Here is an 18,292-nt window from a genome sequence, read left to right on the forward strand (position 1 = left end):
CATTAACTTGTTTTTATGGTCAAAAACCTCCTAGTTGCTGTAAACGAGCCGATAGAAATCCTCTTTTCTGATGCTGTTCCCCAGCCGCGATATTTCAGACTCAACCCTCACACCCAGAAGACAGAGTCTTGTGATTGGCCAGTACCCGGAAGTGACATATTCAGCACACCCGCTCTCAGAAGCGCAGCTCCCCCCTCTGGAACGGTGGATGCACTGCTACTCGTTATCTAAACATTGTTTTAACAATGTTTAAAAATAGCTTTCTTCACGTCTCCCCGCCGCAGTCCCTTTTATGACTTTGACATGGTGTTAATGCGTGCTTAATATTTACTAATAAAGGGCTAGTATGCTATGTTTATGCATGTTAGTAAGCACCTAGTTCATTTTGATTCCACAAAAATAGACAAGTTCACACAGTATAGTAGTGTTTAGATCTCGTTGCTATTCCCACACAGCACGGTCATTCAGCTTCAGTTTGGCGGGATGTATACTTCTTGCCCTCGTCCACCTCAACGCTGCTGCTGCGTACACACACATGCTCCCTCAGCCTGTTTTCAGATGAAGGACACAGCTTACAAATACTGTTACATCATTTCAGTACGAGAAGACCAATCAGGGCGGAATAACATCAACAGCAGTGTGAATATTGTGAATATTTTCCGTGTGGGGCAATTATTATCACACAGAGAGTTTTAATGCCGGAACACAGCTTTATATTTATTCATTATTTTCTTGTCATTTGCATTTTTGGCTTTATCCATACAGCTGCAGTCGGTTGTTATTATGCATGCTATTGCCAAGTAACTCAAATTGATTTTACTCACGTAGCCTGCTTTTGGGGATCCAGAATATGTAACTGGGAAACTATATTGCATAGTTCAAGGTAGATCTCAGAAGTATATTGGAAAGATGCCTTGTTGTAGTATTTATTGGAGAGTAATGCAGTTGGAATGGAAGTCATATTCAGCACAGCCTGATTTCAATCATGGCCACTCCTGTGCGTGTTTATACACACCAGTCACACCATTAATCATCTTAATCTCATTTGCTCGATCAGTGACGTGGAACGCCCACAGACCTGCAGCCACTTTTGCCACCATTAGCTTAAACCCATTCAAACTGTGTTAGTGGTTGTTCTCATTTAGCTAAGCGCTCTCACGGGTGTCTTTATGTTCACGCTCTCAAGTCTGATGGAAAACACTGAATTCTCCTGCTGTGAGAGAAATGCGATACACCATCAGCGTTCGCTGTTCTTTCATCCTTTCTTAATTAGGCACCTTAGAAGTGCAAGTCAGTCGAGTGCACTGGGATAATTAAGCATAATAGGAGAATGCAAAACTCACACAGGGGCTGCTCCTGAGTCTGAGCTAAATATGTTGACTCTCTTTGTTCCTGCATTTGTTCAGGCAAAGGTAAATAAATGTATTATGCCATATAAATCTTGTATGTGCATTCTCATTTTAGAGTTAGTAGAAAAAAGCCTATTTTGTTGTTGTTGAACAAAGTCAACTGCAGACAGGAAGCTACATATTTGTCTCTCAATGTGTACTGGTAGAATTTGCATGTACTATAACGGCTGGCACATACTTTTTATGTGTTTAGAGTTAACGGCACGGTCTTGTTTTGGTCATAACATATGGATAAGACAATAACCAGTAGTAGGCATGCATGGAACACTAGACTAATGTGGATCGCCGTTGAGTATAACTTTTAAAAGTATCAATTATTATAAGATGGCGACCTTTACTATGCAAACAAGGAAGAAAAACATAATTGCTGTTATGTGAAGACCGTCATAGTTCCTTGATGGACTTGTGAAAGGGGGGGAGGTGAGCGGATGAGTCCTATTTTCTCCGCTTCCCTGCAGCGTGAATGGTGTCATTGTTTAACATTGCACTCCATCTGTCTTAGTTTCTTTCTAAAGGGACTCAGGCCAGGGATGACATCGCCACAGAGGCCTACGAGGAGGAGCTGGACATGGGGAGATCTGGTTCTTACCTCAACAACAGCATCACTTCAGCCTGGAGTGAGCACAGCTTGGACCCTGAGGACATACGGGTGAAGAAGCTTTTACACGACAAAAGTCCATAGACAAATCTGAAAATCTGAGTTATTCATACCCAAAACTTGACCATCCCAGTATGAATCAAGCGGTTTCCCTGACACAACCTTGTAATTATTCAAATGCCACCCAGTGTTCACAGTCCCTTTCTTTTCCAGGATGAGTTGAAGAAGCTCTACGCTCAGCTGGAAGTCTACAAACGCAAAAAGATGCTCGCAAACAACCCCCACCTGCAAAAGAAACGCAGCTCCAAGAAAGGCCTGGGACGCACCCTGATGAAGCGCATCACAGAGATCCCAGAGACCATGCACATGCACCGCCAGTGCAGCCGCGAGGACGGCAGCGAGCACGGCAGCAACCGCAGCACCTTGAAGAGGAACCCGATTGAACCGAGTCATCACGGTAAGTGAGTCTGCGCTCCATCCTGTTTTGACTCAGTTTCCCCTTGGAAACTAAAGAGGTGTCTGAGTTTGATGAGTCTGAGCATGTAGTGTTCTATTCTTGTCTGCACAGTGCAGCACAGAGTTCTACACAAACTTCCAGCCTCAGAGGATTTACGTGTCCAGTGGATACATGTTATATATGATGGCAATGTGCCGGCTAGAGTCAGCAAATGATTGCTTTTACAAATGCTAATTGCTGTTAGCTGCCAGAGCCTCAGGGAAGGTGACTTAGTTTCCGGTGTTTCATTTGCATTTAAAGAAACAGGCACTCAAAAGCGAGCGTTCTGAACAGGGCTGTTTTTGAAGTGCCATGGTGCTTGATCCTTAAGGTATTTTGACCAAAGCATTTCACAGACATGTTCATTAGGACACCAGGAAACTGGGTTAACTTGCAGAAATAGGGTATAATATGTCTACTTTAAACCAATTTACCTGTAATCTGTCCTCTGGTGAATACAATGACATACACAGACATAATCATGTTAGTAAATGGACCTCACTTCACGCCTGCTGATTATTCTTTCCTCAGGAAAACCTCTGGATGACTCCATGAAGAACAACATCATGGGCTTGACAAAGTCACTCAGCTATGATCACGTGTGTGACCAGGATGAGGAGATGAGAAGCCAAAGTGGTTCGACAGCAGGAGACAATCTGGCTTCTGTTGGTGGCGGCGGAGAGGGATCTCTTCTGGGTTCCCTCATCGGCAGGAGACACGCCAAGAAGCACCAAGAGCCCGTTGCTCTAACCCCACCGAGACTGGAACCAGCCGAGTCCACAGAGTCGGTCCCGCTCTTCTGGAAGTCGGCCAGCGTGCACAACCTAACACACGAGAAGAAACCCGTCCACCTCCGCACCTCCATTATGCAGAAATCCCTGAGTGTGATCGCCAGTGCCAAGGAGAAGATGCCTGGCCTTTCCAACAAGACGCAGAGCGTGGAGGACGCCAGTAAGAAGGGTTTGAAGGGACAAGAGGGGAGAATGCTGTCTGAGGTGGACGACAAGCCTGAGCATTATTCAAAAATGATCGTCAGTCAATCAGTGGAGTACTCCAAGACGCCGATGAAGATGGGCATCATGAAACAACAGGTGATTTCACGTAGACTAATGAAGAGATGTGTCTGTTTTTGTGCGTTTGGTTGATTCCTCGGTTTGTCCAGCGAGAGAAAAACTTTGTGAAGTGGAGTTTGCGTGTTCTTTCCAATTGTGCAGATTGGGGTCAGATTAACTGAAGACTCAATATGTGAATGTATGTCTATGTAAATTGTCCCTGATTTGGCGCTTGCGTTCCACACAACTCTCAACGGATGAGAAGTATAATGGATGAATGGATGTTTCCTACTTTGCAAATCAAATGTTTTTTTTAGCTAGGTATCCATTAAAATGTATCACAAAGTTTAACTTTAGCCCCTTTTCCACTGCAGAAACGTTTCCAATTTACGTCATCAAAATTACCTGGGGCAAAACTTCCCTCGACTCCAAACCTTCACCAAAAAAGAACCATCTTGCAACTAGAGACTTTTCAGATTACCAGGAACTCTAGAGCGGCGGGGCTGTTAACAAGACCTTTAAAAGAAGACGAAGAAAAAATAACTTCATTCATTTCACTATCGTTCATTTCAAAAGTATGGAGCAAAAGAAAAGGATGGACGACGAGGTCCAGGCTCTGAGAATTAGGTTCAGTTAGGGGTGACCTGACGCATAATAACACGGACAGCCTGAAATGCCTCAATGGTAAAATAGTGAAATCCATTCTCAGATAGAGACACAGATCACAGATATACAACAACCATGTGATCACGATGACCATGAAAGGTCCAGATAGAGCTACTTAATGCAGTTAAATTGTATTGTCAATACTCTTTGGACTGGGGTTAAGCAACTTCTTAAGATTGTTTTGCATAACCGTTTTCTTCCTGCTTGATTGTCACAGGTGAGCGGCAGCCAGCCGTCCATTTGCTCTGAGATTGGGAGGAACCTTTACGACGTGTCTGAGGTCTGTCCTTGGGAAATGGAAGAACCGGAGACACCCTCCGAGGCAAAAGCCCAGAAACATGTTTCCATCGCTCCTGGAGAAACCACCAGCAGCCGCAGAGGTAGCAGCAGCAGCTCTGGACTCACCAAAGGAAGCCGGTCCCAGCAGAGGCAGAAGACGGGGCATTCTCCCTCCAACAGGCGTCGCTCCAAAGATAAAACGGGAGAAAAAGACGAAGCGAGGGAGATGCGGAGATCCCGGCCTCCAAGATCACCTCTGCCTCTTAAGCCGGATGTGGGCCCCTGGGAATTTGATGAGCAGCCCATACTGGGTGGAGATTCAGAAGCCATCTCCCCAGACAGGATCAGACGAAAGAAAAGCGTCACCCCCACTGAGGGCAAAACCATGGGGCTGCGCTCAGACCACTCTAAGTCCACTGGGAGCCTTTTACAGCCTCCTACTATGATGGTAGAGATCTGCCCGTGGGATTACACCAGCCCGCCATCACCGAAACAGGAGAAGACCTGCAACAGCCCCACCACGCACAAAAAGAAACGGAAAGGCTCATGCTCGTCCAACCATAAAGGAGAGAAGGAGAAGGGGAGGGAGAAAAGCAGAGAGAGGCGGAGCTCCTCCAGTAAGCCGCCGTCAGAGAGGCGAAGGGTCAGTCAGTCATCGGAGTGCAGCGGGCCGGTTTCTGAGCGGCGGAGGAGCTCTACCAGAGACCCAGAGGCGATGGAGCTTAGGAGGGCAGACGTTTTCTCCCAGGAGACGGAGCCCAGGCACAGCAGCTTCTCCCACAAACCTAAATCCTCGCCAGAGAGGAAGAGGTCTTTGAATAGTAGCTACAAACCTGCTGTCATCAGTGGCGCAAAAAAGGTCGACGTTTGCCCCTGGGACTTTGAAGACTCTGGTGAGCGAGCATGATTGAATGAGCAAAGATTGTATTTTTTCTTTTTTTTTCTTTTGTATTCACAGACTGACAGCACACAAGACGAAGCAACTACTATGAACGATAAGGATCTTACAGTGTATTTGATATGAAGGTTTTTTTCTCTGAGTCACTTTAGTGTAAAAAGATTTCACAAGGAAAACACTGTCGTCGATGCACCGCAGACATCACTGGTTTGCTCTCAACTTCTCATTGTTACCTTGCTGTGATTGCAACCTTGAAGTCACTTTAATGAGTATTAATCTGCACTTTTGCTTGCCCATTTGTCAGTGACATGTTATCTGTACGTTTTTATCTCACTGATTCCATCAAGGCGACGTGTAAATGGATCATATTTACCAGCAGATCTGACAATCATTGGTACACAAACACAGTAAATGCTTCACCTGTGAGCTTAGAGGGTTATGCTGATGATAGTCTGCGTTGCCTGTCGCACACTCGAGGGTTTTCAAATCTGACTTGAATTTAAAAAAGTGGGAGACCACAGACACAACCAACTCTGTAACCGATTTTCAATGTTTTAATCGTGAGAAGATGCAGGACCGCACGCGTTTCGATATCAGGGAGCAGATTCCCTGATTGGTGATCTCACAGAACATTGTGTGATTTAACATCTTCAGAATATAAACAGACATGAAGGTCAGTTAATCGCGGGTTAATAGGAGTGCGTGTGTGATGTTTTGTGCTGAGATACTGTTGTGGAAATTCTCTGCTGCTTCTGCTGGTAAAGAATGAAATCGAGACTTCTGCCGGCCGACAAGGTTTTATTTTCTTTGCAAAGAAAAGGTCAATCGACACACGAGTGTTGGAAGATGAAGAAAGACCCAGAGCATGGTGAGAGTTAAACTTTTGTACCAAAGGAACACCCTTCTCACATCCCTTTGTCTGTTGCAGGGGTCTGCCCCTCCAGGCCGTGATTTCACACCTTTTTGTTTATTGCAGGTATCGGAGCCGACCTCCCCCAGAGGTATCCTGCAGATTTTTTTATTTAGGTGCAAAGTTGAGTCTAGACATCTTAATTTGAATATACAAAGGGACCTGGTATCTTGTGTTAGGAAAGGGGTGTTGGGCAGCTCTAGCTCTGAGACAAAGAAATTGAATTTGCCATTACAATGCACAAAAAAAACTGTGGATGAAGAAGACGGGATCTACTTAGCTGGTGCAAGTTTCGGTTCTAAACAACTCGCTCTCATTGGTTAGTACATGGTTCTGCTCATGCCCCCAATCGCTATTCTGTACTTACGATTTTAAATCTGACTCTCATGTGTCCGATGTCCGTTAATCCCTCACACAACAGGATAATTTGGACAGACAATCTGTTAAAATCAGACGAAAATCCAAAGACACCCACAGTTGTCAGATGGGCCAGATCGGGACTGAATTCTGGCCCAATTTTCCTCTAGTGTGGGTCAGGCATGAACCAGTGGACTTAATCCATCAGCTGCTGATGAGGAAAACAAGCAGACATTTGATTTATCCATGCACTTTTGTTTGTACAGTTGTCTTCTTGGACTTTTTGTTGGTCTTTATCTCTGGGTATTTAGTTCATTTCTGTCTGGTCTTCAGTTCTTAGTGTCCTCTTTTATTTTGCAGGTCTTTCCTGTCTTGTCTTCCCACTCGATTGCTGGCCCCACCCTCATGTGTTTCACCTGTGTCTTATTAGTTTCAGCTGCAGTGTGTGATTATCCCTGCCTTCTCTAGAGTATGTTCTTGTCTGTTTCTGTATGCATTTCCTGACCTTGTTACCTGTGTTTCTTTTTAGGTTTTTACACCTTTTTTTGCCTCTTTGTTAGTTTCGAGACTTGTTTTGTGTGTGGATCCTAAATTTCTCACACTTTCTCGGCGAGATGTGAGTTCAGAGAAACAGGACCAAAGACACGGGCAGAAGATGTCGTGTTTGATAAAAGAAGGAACATGTAAAGATTTTCTGTACCAAGAGTGTAATTGTTGTTGCATGATGCAAACAAACATGTCAGACATCCAGTAACATAATGTTTATTGGTTAACTTGTACTCGATATGACAGTGGAACTTTTGATGTTGTAGCCTTTGTCTCCTTATGATGATGATGACTCTGAAAATGTCAGGGGATGACGTGCATTGCTGTCAATAATGTACATACATGTTGTTTCAAAATGGCCTGTTGAGCAGTGCTGAAATATCCATGAGGCTCTACCTTCCCTTCACTTTTTTCATTTTATTTATATAATTTTTTTTGAACTGAATGCCCCATCTTAAAATAAAATAAAAAAAAGTAACTCACACAGGAATCACAGGCTGTATAAAAGAAAGAAGAAAAGTATTTCAAGGACCAAAAACCTAGCCTGACCATGGCGGATGATGTGAATAATGCATTTTTCTGCCTCTTAGTTGCCAGTTTTACATCTGCTTGAATGCACCCTCGTCCAAATCTATTCATGTTGTGTTTTTTGGGGGGTGCATGACCAAATATTTTGATTTCTGCCACTGTAATCAGCCACACACTAAGAACACCTAATGTCATGCAGTAACTTTGTAACCAATTCAGTGTCATTGTTGTTGTGTATGCATGACAGTGAAAATACATGGGGGGCCATGACAAACTAGAATTCACCAGAAGGTATAAAAAATAGTTGCACATGTGAAATACTTAAAAAAAAAGAGAGAAAAGGGATTTAGGAACACATGTTCTATTTTTAAACACAGATGACGTGGTGTGACTATCTTTTGTCAAGGTGGCGATAATGTTCACTTATTCTCTGCAGGCGTTCAGGTACAGCATCCATAATGTGAAAATCTTCATGAAATAAACACACGGCTCACCAGCCTCACTCTCACTTTCTATTCAATGTGCTTTTTTTTTTACAAATGTTTAAAAAGCGGAGCGTTGCAACTTTCCCCAGTACGTGTATTTTATGCTTGTTATTCTATAAAGTGTCGCTCCAAAGAGTCATAAACTGTTGAAGCATCCACGTGGGAGTATTTATATTGGACATTCATATTGTGCTGCATGTACATACAGTAAATACCCTGTTCTCAACAACTCTGAATTAAATATTTATATAAAATCCCATCACAATGGATTTGTCTCACAGTTTTACATCTTAGTTTGTGTGTTGATCTGCTGCTTGTGTGTTAAATCTGAATCAGAGGTCTCAAAATCATTATAACTTCAGGTTATGAGTTATTTCTCTACAATATTTTTTTCTTACTGACCACACTGATGCTTAGTGGCCCTCGGGTTAATGTAGTTTGAGACCCCTGCTCTAAATGTTGTGAACGACTCATCATGTCATCAGTCAGTGATGGACACAAACCAAAATTGACAAATACTCCTTTCAACACATCAGTATTCAAGAGGGTTAACACTAACTACTTTACATTGACAACACAGGAGTGTCTTTTGTAGCAGCTTATACAACACTGCCCCCATGTGGCGAAGGAGGTTTTTTGCAGTTCAACGTGACACATTTTTAAGAACCATCAAAAGTCCAACCCTCTTTATCTACATGAGACATCAAAATATTATGTATTTGTTTGTTTAATGAATTCGGTAGTTAAAGGTCCAGGATGAAAAAAAAATATGGTGAAATTATTAAATGGAATTGAAAATAATTATTCCTGGAAATTGATTTTTCTTTTTTTTCTTTTTTAAACAAACTTTATTGATAACAAATATACAGAACAGCAGAGCTGTACTCCTTGTATTTAACGGTTAAAGTAATGGATGACTGGAAAATATTACATAAATTGGAAAAAAAAACAAAGCAACAAAAACAGAAAAGCTAGAAGAGAGATTCACAGTTTTTCCATTCTTCTTAGAGTTAATAAACTTAAAGTGTTAATATAATCTATAATATGATCAATAATATAATCTTCAAACTTGTGTAAAAGGCAGTGAAGTTGGGGTGTATGTATGAAGTTTACCAGTTTAACAAAATCAACATTATTTTAATTAGACTATTAATATAGATGTGTACAAATGTGTACAGTAAAAGGAACAAAAACATCATCAAAAATGTTATTTCCTCTCGGGGGAAATCAATCAATCCTCAAAAGTCTCCATATCCTGGATCCAGGAACAAGCGACGATGACGTCATCCTTGCGCCAATGAAACAGGGCCGAGTCCTGATTATAGAGACACGAAGCAACTGCGTCAACTCACTGCACAACAGCTCAGCACGGCTCAGCACGGCATCAGATCACACATTTTGTCTCGCCTCAGAAGTGGAAAACACCTCTCTGGAATAACTAATCATGGGCAACGTGGAGGTAAAGAGAACTTTATTATTTATTTATCGCAACTTTTGCTCTACTGTGTTGTATAATAATAATAATACTAAGAGGCTAGGAAACAGGAAACCGTTACACAACATTCCAGTCTGGGTCACAGTAATTCTGTCATAATAAGACTTTTGTGAACAGCAGCAAAAAAAAAAAATGTGTGTGTTTTTGAAGAAGTTGCGCAGTTAAAGTTCGATTAAAGGGTGTGTTCTGTGTTATGTAGCAGCAGCATCAGCATCAGTAGGAAGCAGGAATTTGTCAGATCAATAGAGCCGCATTGTGTTAAAAAGAGAGGTGGGTGAGGAGAGAGGAGAGAGGAGCGTGAGTCTCCATCATGACTCAGCACCAAGGACACAGGCTGCGCCCTTTTTTCCTGCAGATAGAACATCCTCTGACTGTGCTCACTGCCAGAAACACTGCTATTTAATCCATGTATTGGTGTATGTGGATTTTAGAACACACACAAAAAAACAAAGCCTAAAAACAATCATTAAAGACAAACAAACGAATAAGCTCCTTGGTCGGAGGCTTTCTCATTTTTGTGAGTTATGTAACTCACTTTGTGCAACTTTGCTCATCTCACCGCACAGTGGTGGTGACTGTACTGTAAACGACACGGTTAAGCAACTCAGCAACACCCAGTCAGCCGCTCTAAACTCTGAAAAAAACCAAGATGTTTTACAGACAGAATATCCTCACGGTGTCTCGCAGCTGGGAAGAAAATGGAGGAAAACCAGGCTCAACTGTAACATATACAGAGAATCCATGAACACCTACAACAAGATTCTCCAAGATTATTACAGAGAATTCAGGAAACTGGACTCTGCTCCCACCCCCGTCCCACAGCATCTCTGCATCTAAATGTGAAGAACGTGCACTTGTTCTTCATCGATGAGAGTCACTGTTCTCTCTTGATCGTGTTTGGGTCGTCTAGTTCTAGCTTCTCATACAATCTTTGTTGGAGAATTGCGTCTTTGAAATGACTCGGCGCAAATCTACGTTCATAAATATTGTGATATCGGTATCTCTAAATGCCGTCCTGTCACGTTTGTGTGTCCTCTATAGCCCACCATCGTCCCATACGAGGACTTTGACGTCACAGCTGATATCAAGGCTCTCAGGAAAGCCTGCAAAGGTCTAGGTAGGTGTTCTGAGATGTCATACTGATTCAGTTAAATGCTCAAACATAATAATAAAAAAAGCAACATCAGAGTTGAAGGTTGTTGTTCTAGAGAATCATCATTTAATCATCTGATGCATCAGGGTGTGTCGACCACAAAATTTTACAGAGCTTTTTGTGTTATTAGCCATTTGATTGCTTTCCGTTCTGTCTTTGTGACCATAAAGATCTCATGATAGAAATACTCTGCCTCATATTTGAAGGATTATCAAATTACTCTCTCTCTCTCTCTCTCTCTCTCTCAGGCACAGACGAAGAGGCCATTATACAAATTCTGGCTCATCGCTCTGCAGCTCAGCGCGTGGAGATCAAACAGGCCTACTTTGAAAAGTACGACGATGTAAGTAACCTATATAACCCCTCGTGTGTCTCCGCTGATATCCATCCATCACATCACATCACGTCACGTTACCTAAGTGTTACCCATCTGCGTTAGGAGTTGGAGGAGGTGCTGAAGAAGGAGCTGACGGGGAGCTTCGAGAACGCCATCGTCGCCATGTTGGACCCTCCTCACATTTATTTCGCCAAGGAGCTGAGGAAGGCCATGAAGGGGGCGGGGACAGACGAGGCTGTGCTGGTGGAGATCCTGTGCACAGCCAACAATGAGGTCTGACAGCATGTGCATTTCAGACAACATAATACTTTTGTTTTTATTGTTTGGATGTGAAGATGATGCAGATTTGCCGTTGCTTAATCCTGATGTTTGACTGATCAATTCATCAATTTTAGGGTTTTAAGAGCCCCAGAACTGACGGTAAACAACATTAAGTCCAGTATTTTAACCAGTTATTTACTAAGTTTGCACAGAGAACGACATGAGATCCTGGAGACTTTAGTCAACTAAACAAAACTTTAGTTGATAGACATCGACTTATGACGAAGAGATGTACCTGCGCTGATTTTGCATTAGAATTAAATCAAGTTAGAAGTTACAAAGATCTAAAAGAATACTAATCGTGGAGAAGATCACTCTGCAACGCTCTAAACTTCAAAAAGTACGTCCTTCGCGGCTCTGTCTATGGTAATATCTCAAACCGGGTGTGTTGCAGCAGGGGAAACATCTAAAACATGGACCAGGATTGGGAAACACTGCACTAAAATGTTCTATAACGTCCTAAAAATAGTGTTTCTTTCACTTAAAGGTGCCATATGTAAGAATGTGGCCAACAACAGTTACTACATTCAAATTCAAAATACCGAGGTCTTTTAGGTTTCGTTTTCTGACGTAACTGGCAACCCGTGGTTGCTCGGCAGCTGAATCTCTACTGACTGCAATGATTGGTAGACGGCGGTAGGTGGCGCCACATGCCAAAACATGATTTCAAAACATAAACATGATTTGCAGTCTGCAAAATATTTTTTTTTAATGCAAATATTTTGTCTGTACTGTTGTTGTTGGTGAGTTCAGTTTGTTATATGAACATTATTCCTGAGTCTCTGTGACATATTAGGAGGATTTTATGGCCAGTTGCTTTAGATTTATCACATAATGCACCTTTAAATCATATACTCTTTTTGGATTTGAATGGTTTTGTTACCACAGACAGGCAAGGAACCATATATGCTGTCTTCATGGATCTCCAATAACACTCTAGATTTGGAATTTAAAAGTATTTCAGTGAGTCATTTTCCCTTTTTTCCCCAACAGGACATCATTTGCTACAAGGAGTCATATGCTCAGGGTGAGTCATATTCCATACTGATTCATACATTAAAGCTTCAAACTGTTGGTGTTCCCCTCACACTGGAGACTGTGGTTCAGTAGTTGTTGTTGTTGCTGTGTTGGGCGTCTCCCCTCTGCACCATGAATGTGTTGGTTTTTTTTACCCTGCAGTGCATGAGCGAGACCTGGAGGCAGACATTGAGGATGATACTAGTGGAGATGTGAGGAACCTGTTGACTGCACTGCTGCAGGTAAAACACTGGCTCTGCTCAGGTTTCCATCAAACGGGGGGGAACAGATGTAGCTTAATAACACTTCTCAGAATTGTTCTCCGTTGTGGGATTCGCCCACCGGGACATTCGGCACACATCACGTCATTGTTTGGCGTGCTTCGGGCCCTGTGCCATGCAGCAGCAGCAGCTCCCACCCTTTTCTGCTTCCCCCTCTCTTTTCCTTCCTGCAGAAAGAAAAGACAAACACCGCGTGACTCACGTCTACATCCTAAGACATTAATGTCCAGCAGATGATGATGATCCCGTTAGACCTCTGAGACTATTTTGTAATCCATATCTCTGAACCTTTGCGTCATTTGACAACGTTTTTCCATCACGTTCGTATCGTCTTCTCAACATCCTCCACTAATATCTCCTCTTCTAATATTTTCCACAGGCGAGCAGGGACGAAGGTTACGAGGTGGACGAGGATTTAGCCCAACAGGATGCCACGTCTTTGTTTGAGGTAAGTCCTCGGATGAAATCTGTGTCCCTCAAATCCCCTCAAATTAGAGAGCCGTATTGGTGTTTCACCCCCTTTTTAAATCGCTATGGTAATGGTAATGTGATCCTGGATTGTAAACGTTACAGCCCAGGGTGACTCATTAATCACACAAAGATGTTCTCGTAGATGTTGCTGATGTTACAGTACAAGACTGTGGAAGCTTCCAGCTTAAGCTAAATGCTAGTGGAGGTTTGTTTGTTGGTCGGCCTAAACAGCAGCGGCAGCGAGACGTTCCTGTCCTCAATGAACATGTGTGATGGTGTCTGAAACAACAGATAACAATAATCAATATAAACAATAAGGATATATAACTGAGGCCGAACAAGGCACCGCATGTTAGATTCAAGCCACCTACAACATACTGTTTACTGTCTTTTACTGCCCTCTATTGGCTAAAAAATTATAACAAGGAATAATGTTCATATAACATACTGAACAAACCAACAACAGTACAGCTAAAATATTAGTATTAAAAAAATATTTTGCAGACTGCATATCATGTTCAGGTAATGTGGCGCCACCTACTGCCGTCTACCAACCATTACAGTCAGTAGAGTCTCAGCTGCCGAGCAACCACAGGTTGCCAGTTGCGTCTGAGCTACAACGGCGGAGAATACGAAACCTGAAAGACTTCGGTATTTTGAATTTTCGTGTTGTTAACCGTTGTTGGCCACATTCTTACATATGGCGCCTTTAAATTGTAACCATGGACACTATACTACAGCCTATGCACACAGGAAATAAATAATTAACATGTAGTTTAGGAGAGCATGTTTTAACGCTGCCTCCCTACCCTACTTGTAGTTCTGATAACTGTAGTTTACATTAAGTAACACTACCAGTGTATGGTAAATAACAGTATAAAACAGTATCAAATATGAGTTGAATTACATTTCCCAATGCACGCACGCACGTCACACGTCCAAACAAAACACTCTCGGCTTGCTTAAATCACTTGGATCCACTTGGAGACGACCTGGCAGACGGTCCGATCCATCTCCGCCACCACTAGGGGTGACGTGGCTCAGTCCAATCGAACCAAACAGGTGTTTGTAATCACACGGATAAAGGCAGAGCTGTCATTAAAGTTATTGCTCAAACCTGTGTTTGTGTTTCTCCGCCGTTTACGACATTTGAGTGTTTTTGGTGAGCTCACTGTTATTTAGCATGATTATACTGTGACATTTACATCCTGATATTGCCATTTAGTTAAAACAAATAGATTTAGCCTAGGAAATAGATGAAATCTGTATTCCTTTGATTTGCCACCAGGTGGCAGCCTCACTGTTTGCAAAAGGAAATCAGTTTGTACGTGAAGACAGAAGATGCTTCCATGCTGAGTTTGTGGATGTTTGTCTTATTTTCAGGCCGGAGAGGGAAGGTTTGGCACAGACGAGTCGACCTTTAGCTTCATCCTGGCGCACAGGAACTACCTGCAACTTCAGGCCACCTTTAAGGCCTATGAGTGTGTAAGTACTGAACTCTGAAATACCAACAAAAAAAACCGAAGAACACTTTTTAAATTAAGATATATAAATAAAAATGTTCATAACTTCAGCTCTCAGGGACAGACATTTTGGACACCATTGATGCTGAGGCTACGGGAACCCTGAAGGACTGCTACGTTACTCTGGGTGAGCTGTGACAGAATGAATCACAAAGTCCGTGAAAATAGTCGTTTTCACTTCCTTTTAAAGCACAGTCTGCTTATGTGTGTGTGTGTGTTTGTGTGTGTGACTTGTAGTCAGATGTGCCAAGAACCCACAGCTGTACTTTGCTCGACGCCTCAACGCCGCCATGAAGGGAGCGGGCACTGACGAGGACACCCTCATTCGCATCATTGTTGGCCGCTCTGAGGTGTGTGAGAGTGAGATTATGTGGGCAGTTACACAATAATCAACTACTCGCTATTTTTTAATGAACGTATTATCATTCGGCGTCCAAATTAAAACTAACTCCATGAATAATTGTGGACCATTTAGTCCAAAGACAAAGAAAAGGGGAGGAATATGAGTGTAGCGGTGACTGCAGTGTTGTTTTAATCCCACAGATTGACCTGGAGACGGTTAAGGACATGTACATGGAGAAGTATGACGTCACCCTGAAGGATGCTCTAGATTCAGAGTGTGGTGGAGACTTCAAACGCCTCCTCATGGAGATCCTGCACTAAACGCTCCCTCACTTTTCCTCCTGCTGGCCTTATTTAACCTTTTAGTGTCTGCTCCTCCTTCCTTTCTTCATATTCACTAAACTTCTCTCCATTTCAGACGTTTGTCTTTGCAGCAAGGACCAAAAAACAACAACGCATTATTTATGGTTTGACACAGTTCACAGTTCAGATCATTGTCCACTAAATAAAAGAAGTGCATTGAATACGTTGTATCTATGAATAATACTATGGCAGCGTTGTGGTTGTATGTACTCAACTCAAATAGAGGTCATTTATTCTCTGTATCTCGTCGCCATTTTAAAGCTTAACCCAAAGCTGTTTAAAGAGACTGATGCTGCTCTCCATAAAATGTGCAGTCTCGTACTTTTTATATTTGTGATTATTTTGCAACACTCAACACTTAAGTGCCGATTGTTATCACATTTCATATCAGAAACACACGAGACGATAACACATTGTGATGTTATTAGCAGAGAATCAAAAGCCTGGATGCTTTAAGTATTTATAGTTTTTGTAGTCACGTCCCCCGATGGCAACGTGGGGGTTTTAACTGTTTGTAAAAGTTGTTTTTAAATCACAGCTCACAAAGCTGCCTTATTATCACAATGTTTCCTCACATTATTACAGAGTTGCCTTTTAACCTCTTATCTATCATCCGTCATTTAATCAAATCATAATTCATCAGTGTATCGTTAATCGGTGTATATTTATGATTGTTGAGTGAAAATTATAATATTGTAATCCCATTTAGTACAATCACTCATGTATGAAACCGTATCTTAACTTATGTTATTTAAAACTACGAATCATGGTATTACGATCGTTGTGTTGTCACATAACAGATAAATTCGTGGACCTATATGAAAGACGTATTTGTTAACCAATGTCATCGACATGAAATAGTATTAATAAATTGTAGCTTCACCAAAAGCTCATGTTTTATTGTTATTATTTCACGACTGTACGACATAGAATATTGTGCTTGCTGATATCCAGACGATAAAAAATAGCAGCATTTGTTGGAATCATGTCCTGTGGTGTGTGTTCTTGTTTTTGTGGCTTTGTGAGGACCAACAATCATAAACCATACGGAGTGAGGACATTTTTGTCTGGTCCTCAAATCTTAACTAAGACTTACTGTAGTTAAGGGTTAGGGTTAGGCACTTACACTCTTAGAAATAAGGGTTCCAAAAGTGTCCTTCTACAAGGGCTGAGGTTCTACCTACCAGAACCATTTTGCTTCTGAAAAACCCTTTCCCGGAGAAAGGGTTTTTCAAGGGTTCTTGGTAACACTAATGGTTCCTGTAAGAACCATTTTGATCCAGAGAACCCTTTAAAACCCCTTTCCCGAATAAAGGGTTTGCTTCTTCTTGGTGGAACCCTCCAAAAGGGTTCCAGGTTAAAAAGTTTCTACCTGGAGCCAAAAAGGGTTCCCCTATGAGGACAAACCGAAGAACCTTATATGGTTCAACTTAGCACTTTTATTTCTAAGAGTGTAGGGACTTGTCTTCCTTATGGGGACAAAAATAACGTCCCCATAGCGTAATTACTACACTGTTAGAAATAAAAGTGCTCAGTAGAACCATATAAGATTCTTCTGCTTGTCCTTATGAGTAGAACAAGTGGTTTTAAAGGGTTCTCTGTATCAAAATGGTTCTTACTGGAACCATTAGTGTTACCAAGAACCCTGGGAAAAACCTTTTCTTCGGAAAAGGGTTTTTCAGAAGCAAATGGTTCCAGGTAGAACCTCAGCCCTTGGAGAAGGACTCTTTTGGAACCCTTATTTCTAAGAATGAAGTATGATGTATTAAGTCAGTTTCACGTTGTCTTTGCGTGCCCTTGTCAAAGTAACTTCACCACGGTCTTCATCTAACGCTGACACAACTAACCAGCACATGAGAGCTAGTGAAGGTAATGCAGGGTTCGCCACAATGACCCTTTTGGAACCCTTATTTCTAAGAGTGTACATTTTAATGTGAAGGCATGTTTTTTTAAAGTTAGGCTGAGGTTAAGGTCAGGGTTAGACAGGTTAGAGAATGGAAATGTCCTCTGAAGTGATGGAAACCAGGAGGTATTGTAATAATAAGACTAATAATAATACAGTATCTGCGTATCGCGTTGGCTTAGCAAGCACAGAAACTATGAGAGCCCGCTGTGTGAGTTGAAAACAGTTAAAGTTCCAAACAAGTGAGAACTGCTTCCAGATGCAAGAGCAGTCCATTTCTCACTTTTCCTTCTTTCTCTTTCTTTCTCTCCGTCTTTTCTCTGTATCTCTTTCTCCTCCAGGCAGAGTCGTGGTAGAAAACACCTGGATTTCGGGCATTCTTGCCACCTGTACGTCCACAGTCTGTGCACCACATGTAAAGCCCAGCTCGCCATCCATCTTCAGCTTCAGTCGGGACTGTGGCAGCACGTTTACCTCTCTGTCATAATACACCCGTCAGCCACAACATTAAAACCATGAACTGTGGGTTTCAAAGAGGTTATTGTGAACCATCCATGTTGTTCCATGTATCGTTAATTGCTTATGTCACAGTTACGTGTTTCAGGAAAACACGCCTGGATATATCATAGTGTTTGAAGAGAACCTCTTAAAAAAACATGACCGTTTCCCTTTTGTGACCCTCTTCCCTCCATAATAATTTTGTCAGGTCCCTTGACTTAAAATGAGCTTCACTGCGGAGTGGATTAAAATGTCACCATTCTTTTGAAATACAACACACAGGGTTCTATTATTTTGCACTCAATTCCTTGCCCGCTGTATCACAGGATTTAGAGGATTCTAAATGTCACTTCGTAATGCCTCT

General features: G+C 42.1%; 2 protein-coding genes across 2 annotated transcripts in view; both read left to right on the forward strand.

The window, feature by feature from the left end:
• The window catches only part of gpr158b (G protein-coupled receptor 158b), a gene marked incomplete at both ends in the record, with an annotated part of 54,432 nt that extends 49,025 nt beyond the window's left edge, over nucleotides 1-5,407 (forward strand). The window contains 4 exons of the mRNA XM_083890443.1: nucleotides 1,912-2,058; nucleotides 2,221-2,464; nucleotides 3,035-3,594; nucleotides 4,439-5,407. Coding sequence (XP_083746569.1) covers nucleotides 1,912-2,058; nucleotides 2,221-2,464; nucleotides 3,035-3,594; nucleotides 4,439-5,407 — 1,920 coding nt within the window. The remainder of the gene's footprint in view (nucleotides 1-1,911; nucleotides 2,059-2,220; nucleotides 2,465-3,034; nucleotides 3,595-4,438) is intronic.
• A 4,149-nt stretch (nucleotides 5,408-9,556) lies between these two features.
• On the forward strand, nucleotides 9,557-16,405 carry LOC310927800 (annexin A13-like). Its single transcript, XM_083890198.1, has 11 exons — nucleotides 9,557-9,683; nucleotides 10,761-10,836; nucleotides 11,121-11,215; nucleotides 11,312-11,482; nucleotides 12,524-12,557; nucleotides 12,710-12,789; nucleotides 13,208-13,276; nucleotides 14,683-14,784; nucleotides 14,874-14,949; nucleotides 15,060-15,172; nucleotides 15,366-16,405. The coding sequence occupies exons 1-11, from the start codon at nucleotides 9,669-9,671 to the stop codon at nucleotides 15,483-15,485; spliced, it is 951 nt and encodes a 316-aa protein (XP_083746324.1). The 5' UTR covers nucleotides 9,557-9,668; the 3' UTR covers nucleotides 15,486-16,405.
• Nucleotides 16,406-18,292: the final 1,887 nt, after the last annotated feature.

This window comes from Microchirus variegatus (assembly GCF_963457635.1).
Source record: "Microchirus variegatus genome assembly, chromosome: 5".
NCBI lineage: Eukaryota > Metazoa > Chordata > Actinopteri > Pleuronectiformes > Soleidae > Microchirus > Microchirus variegatus.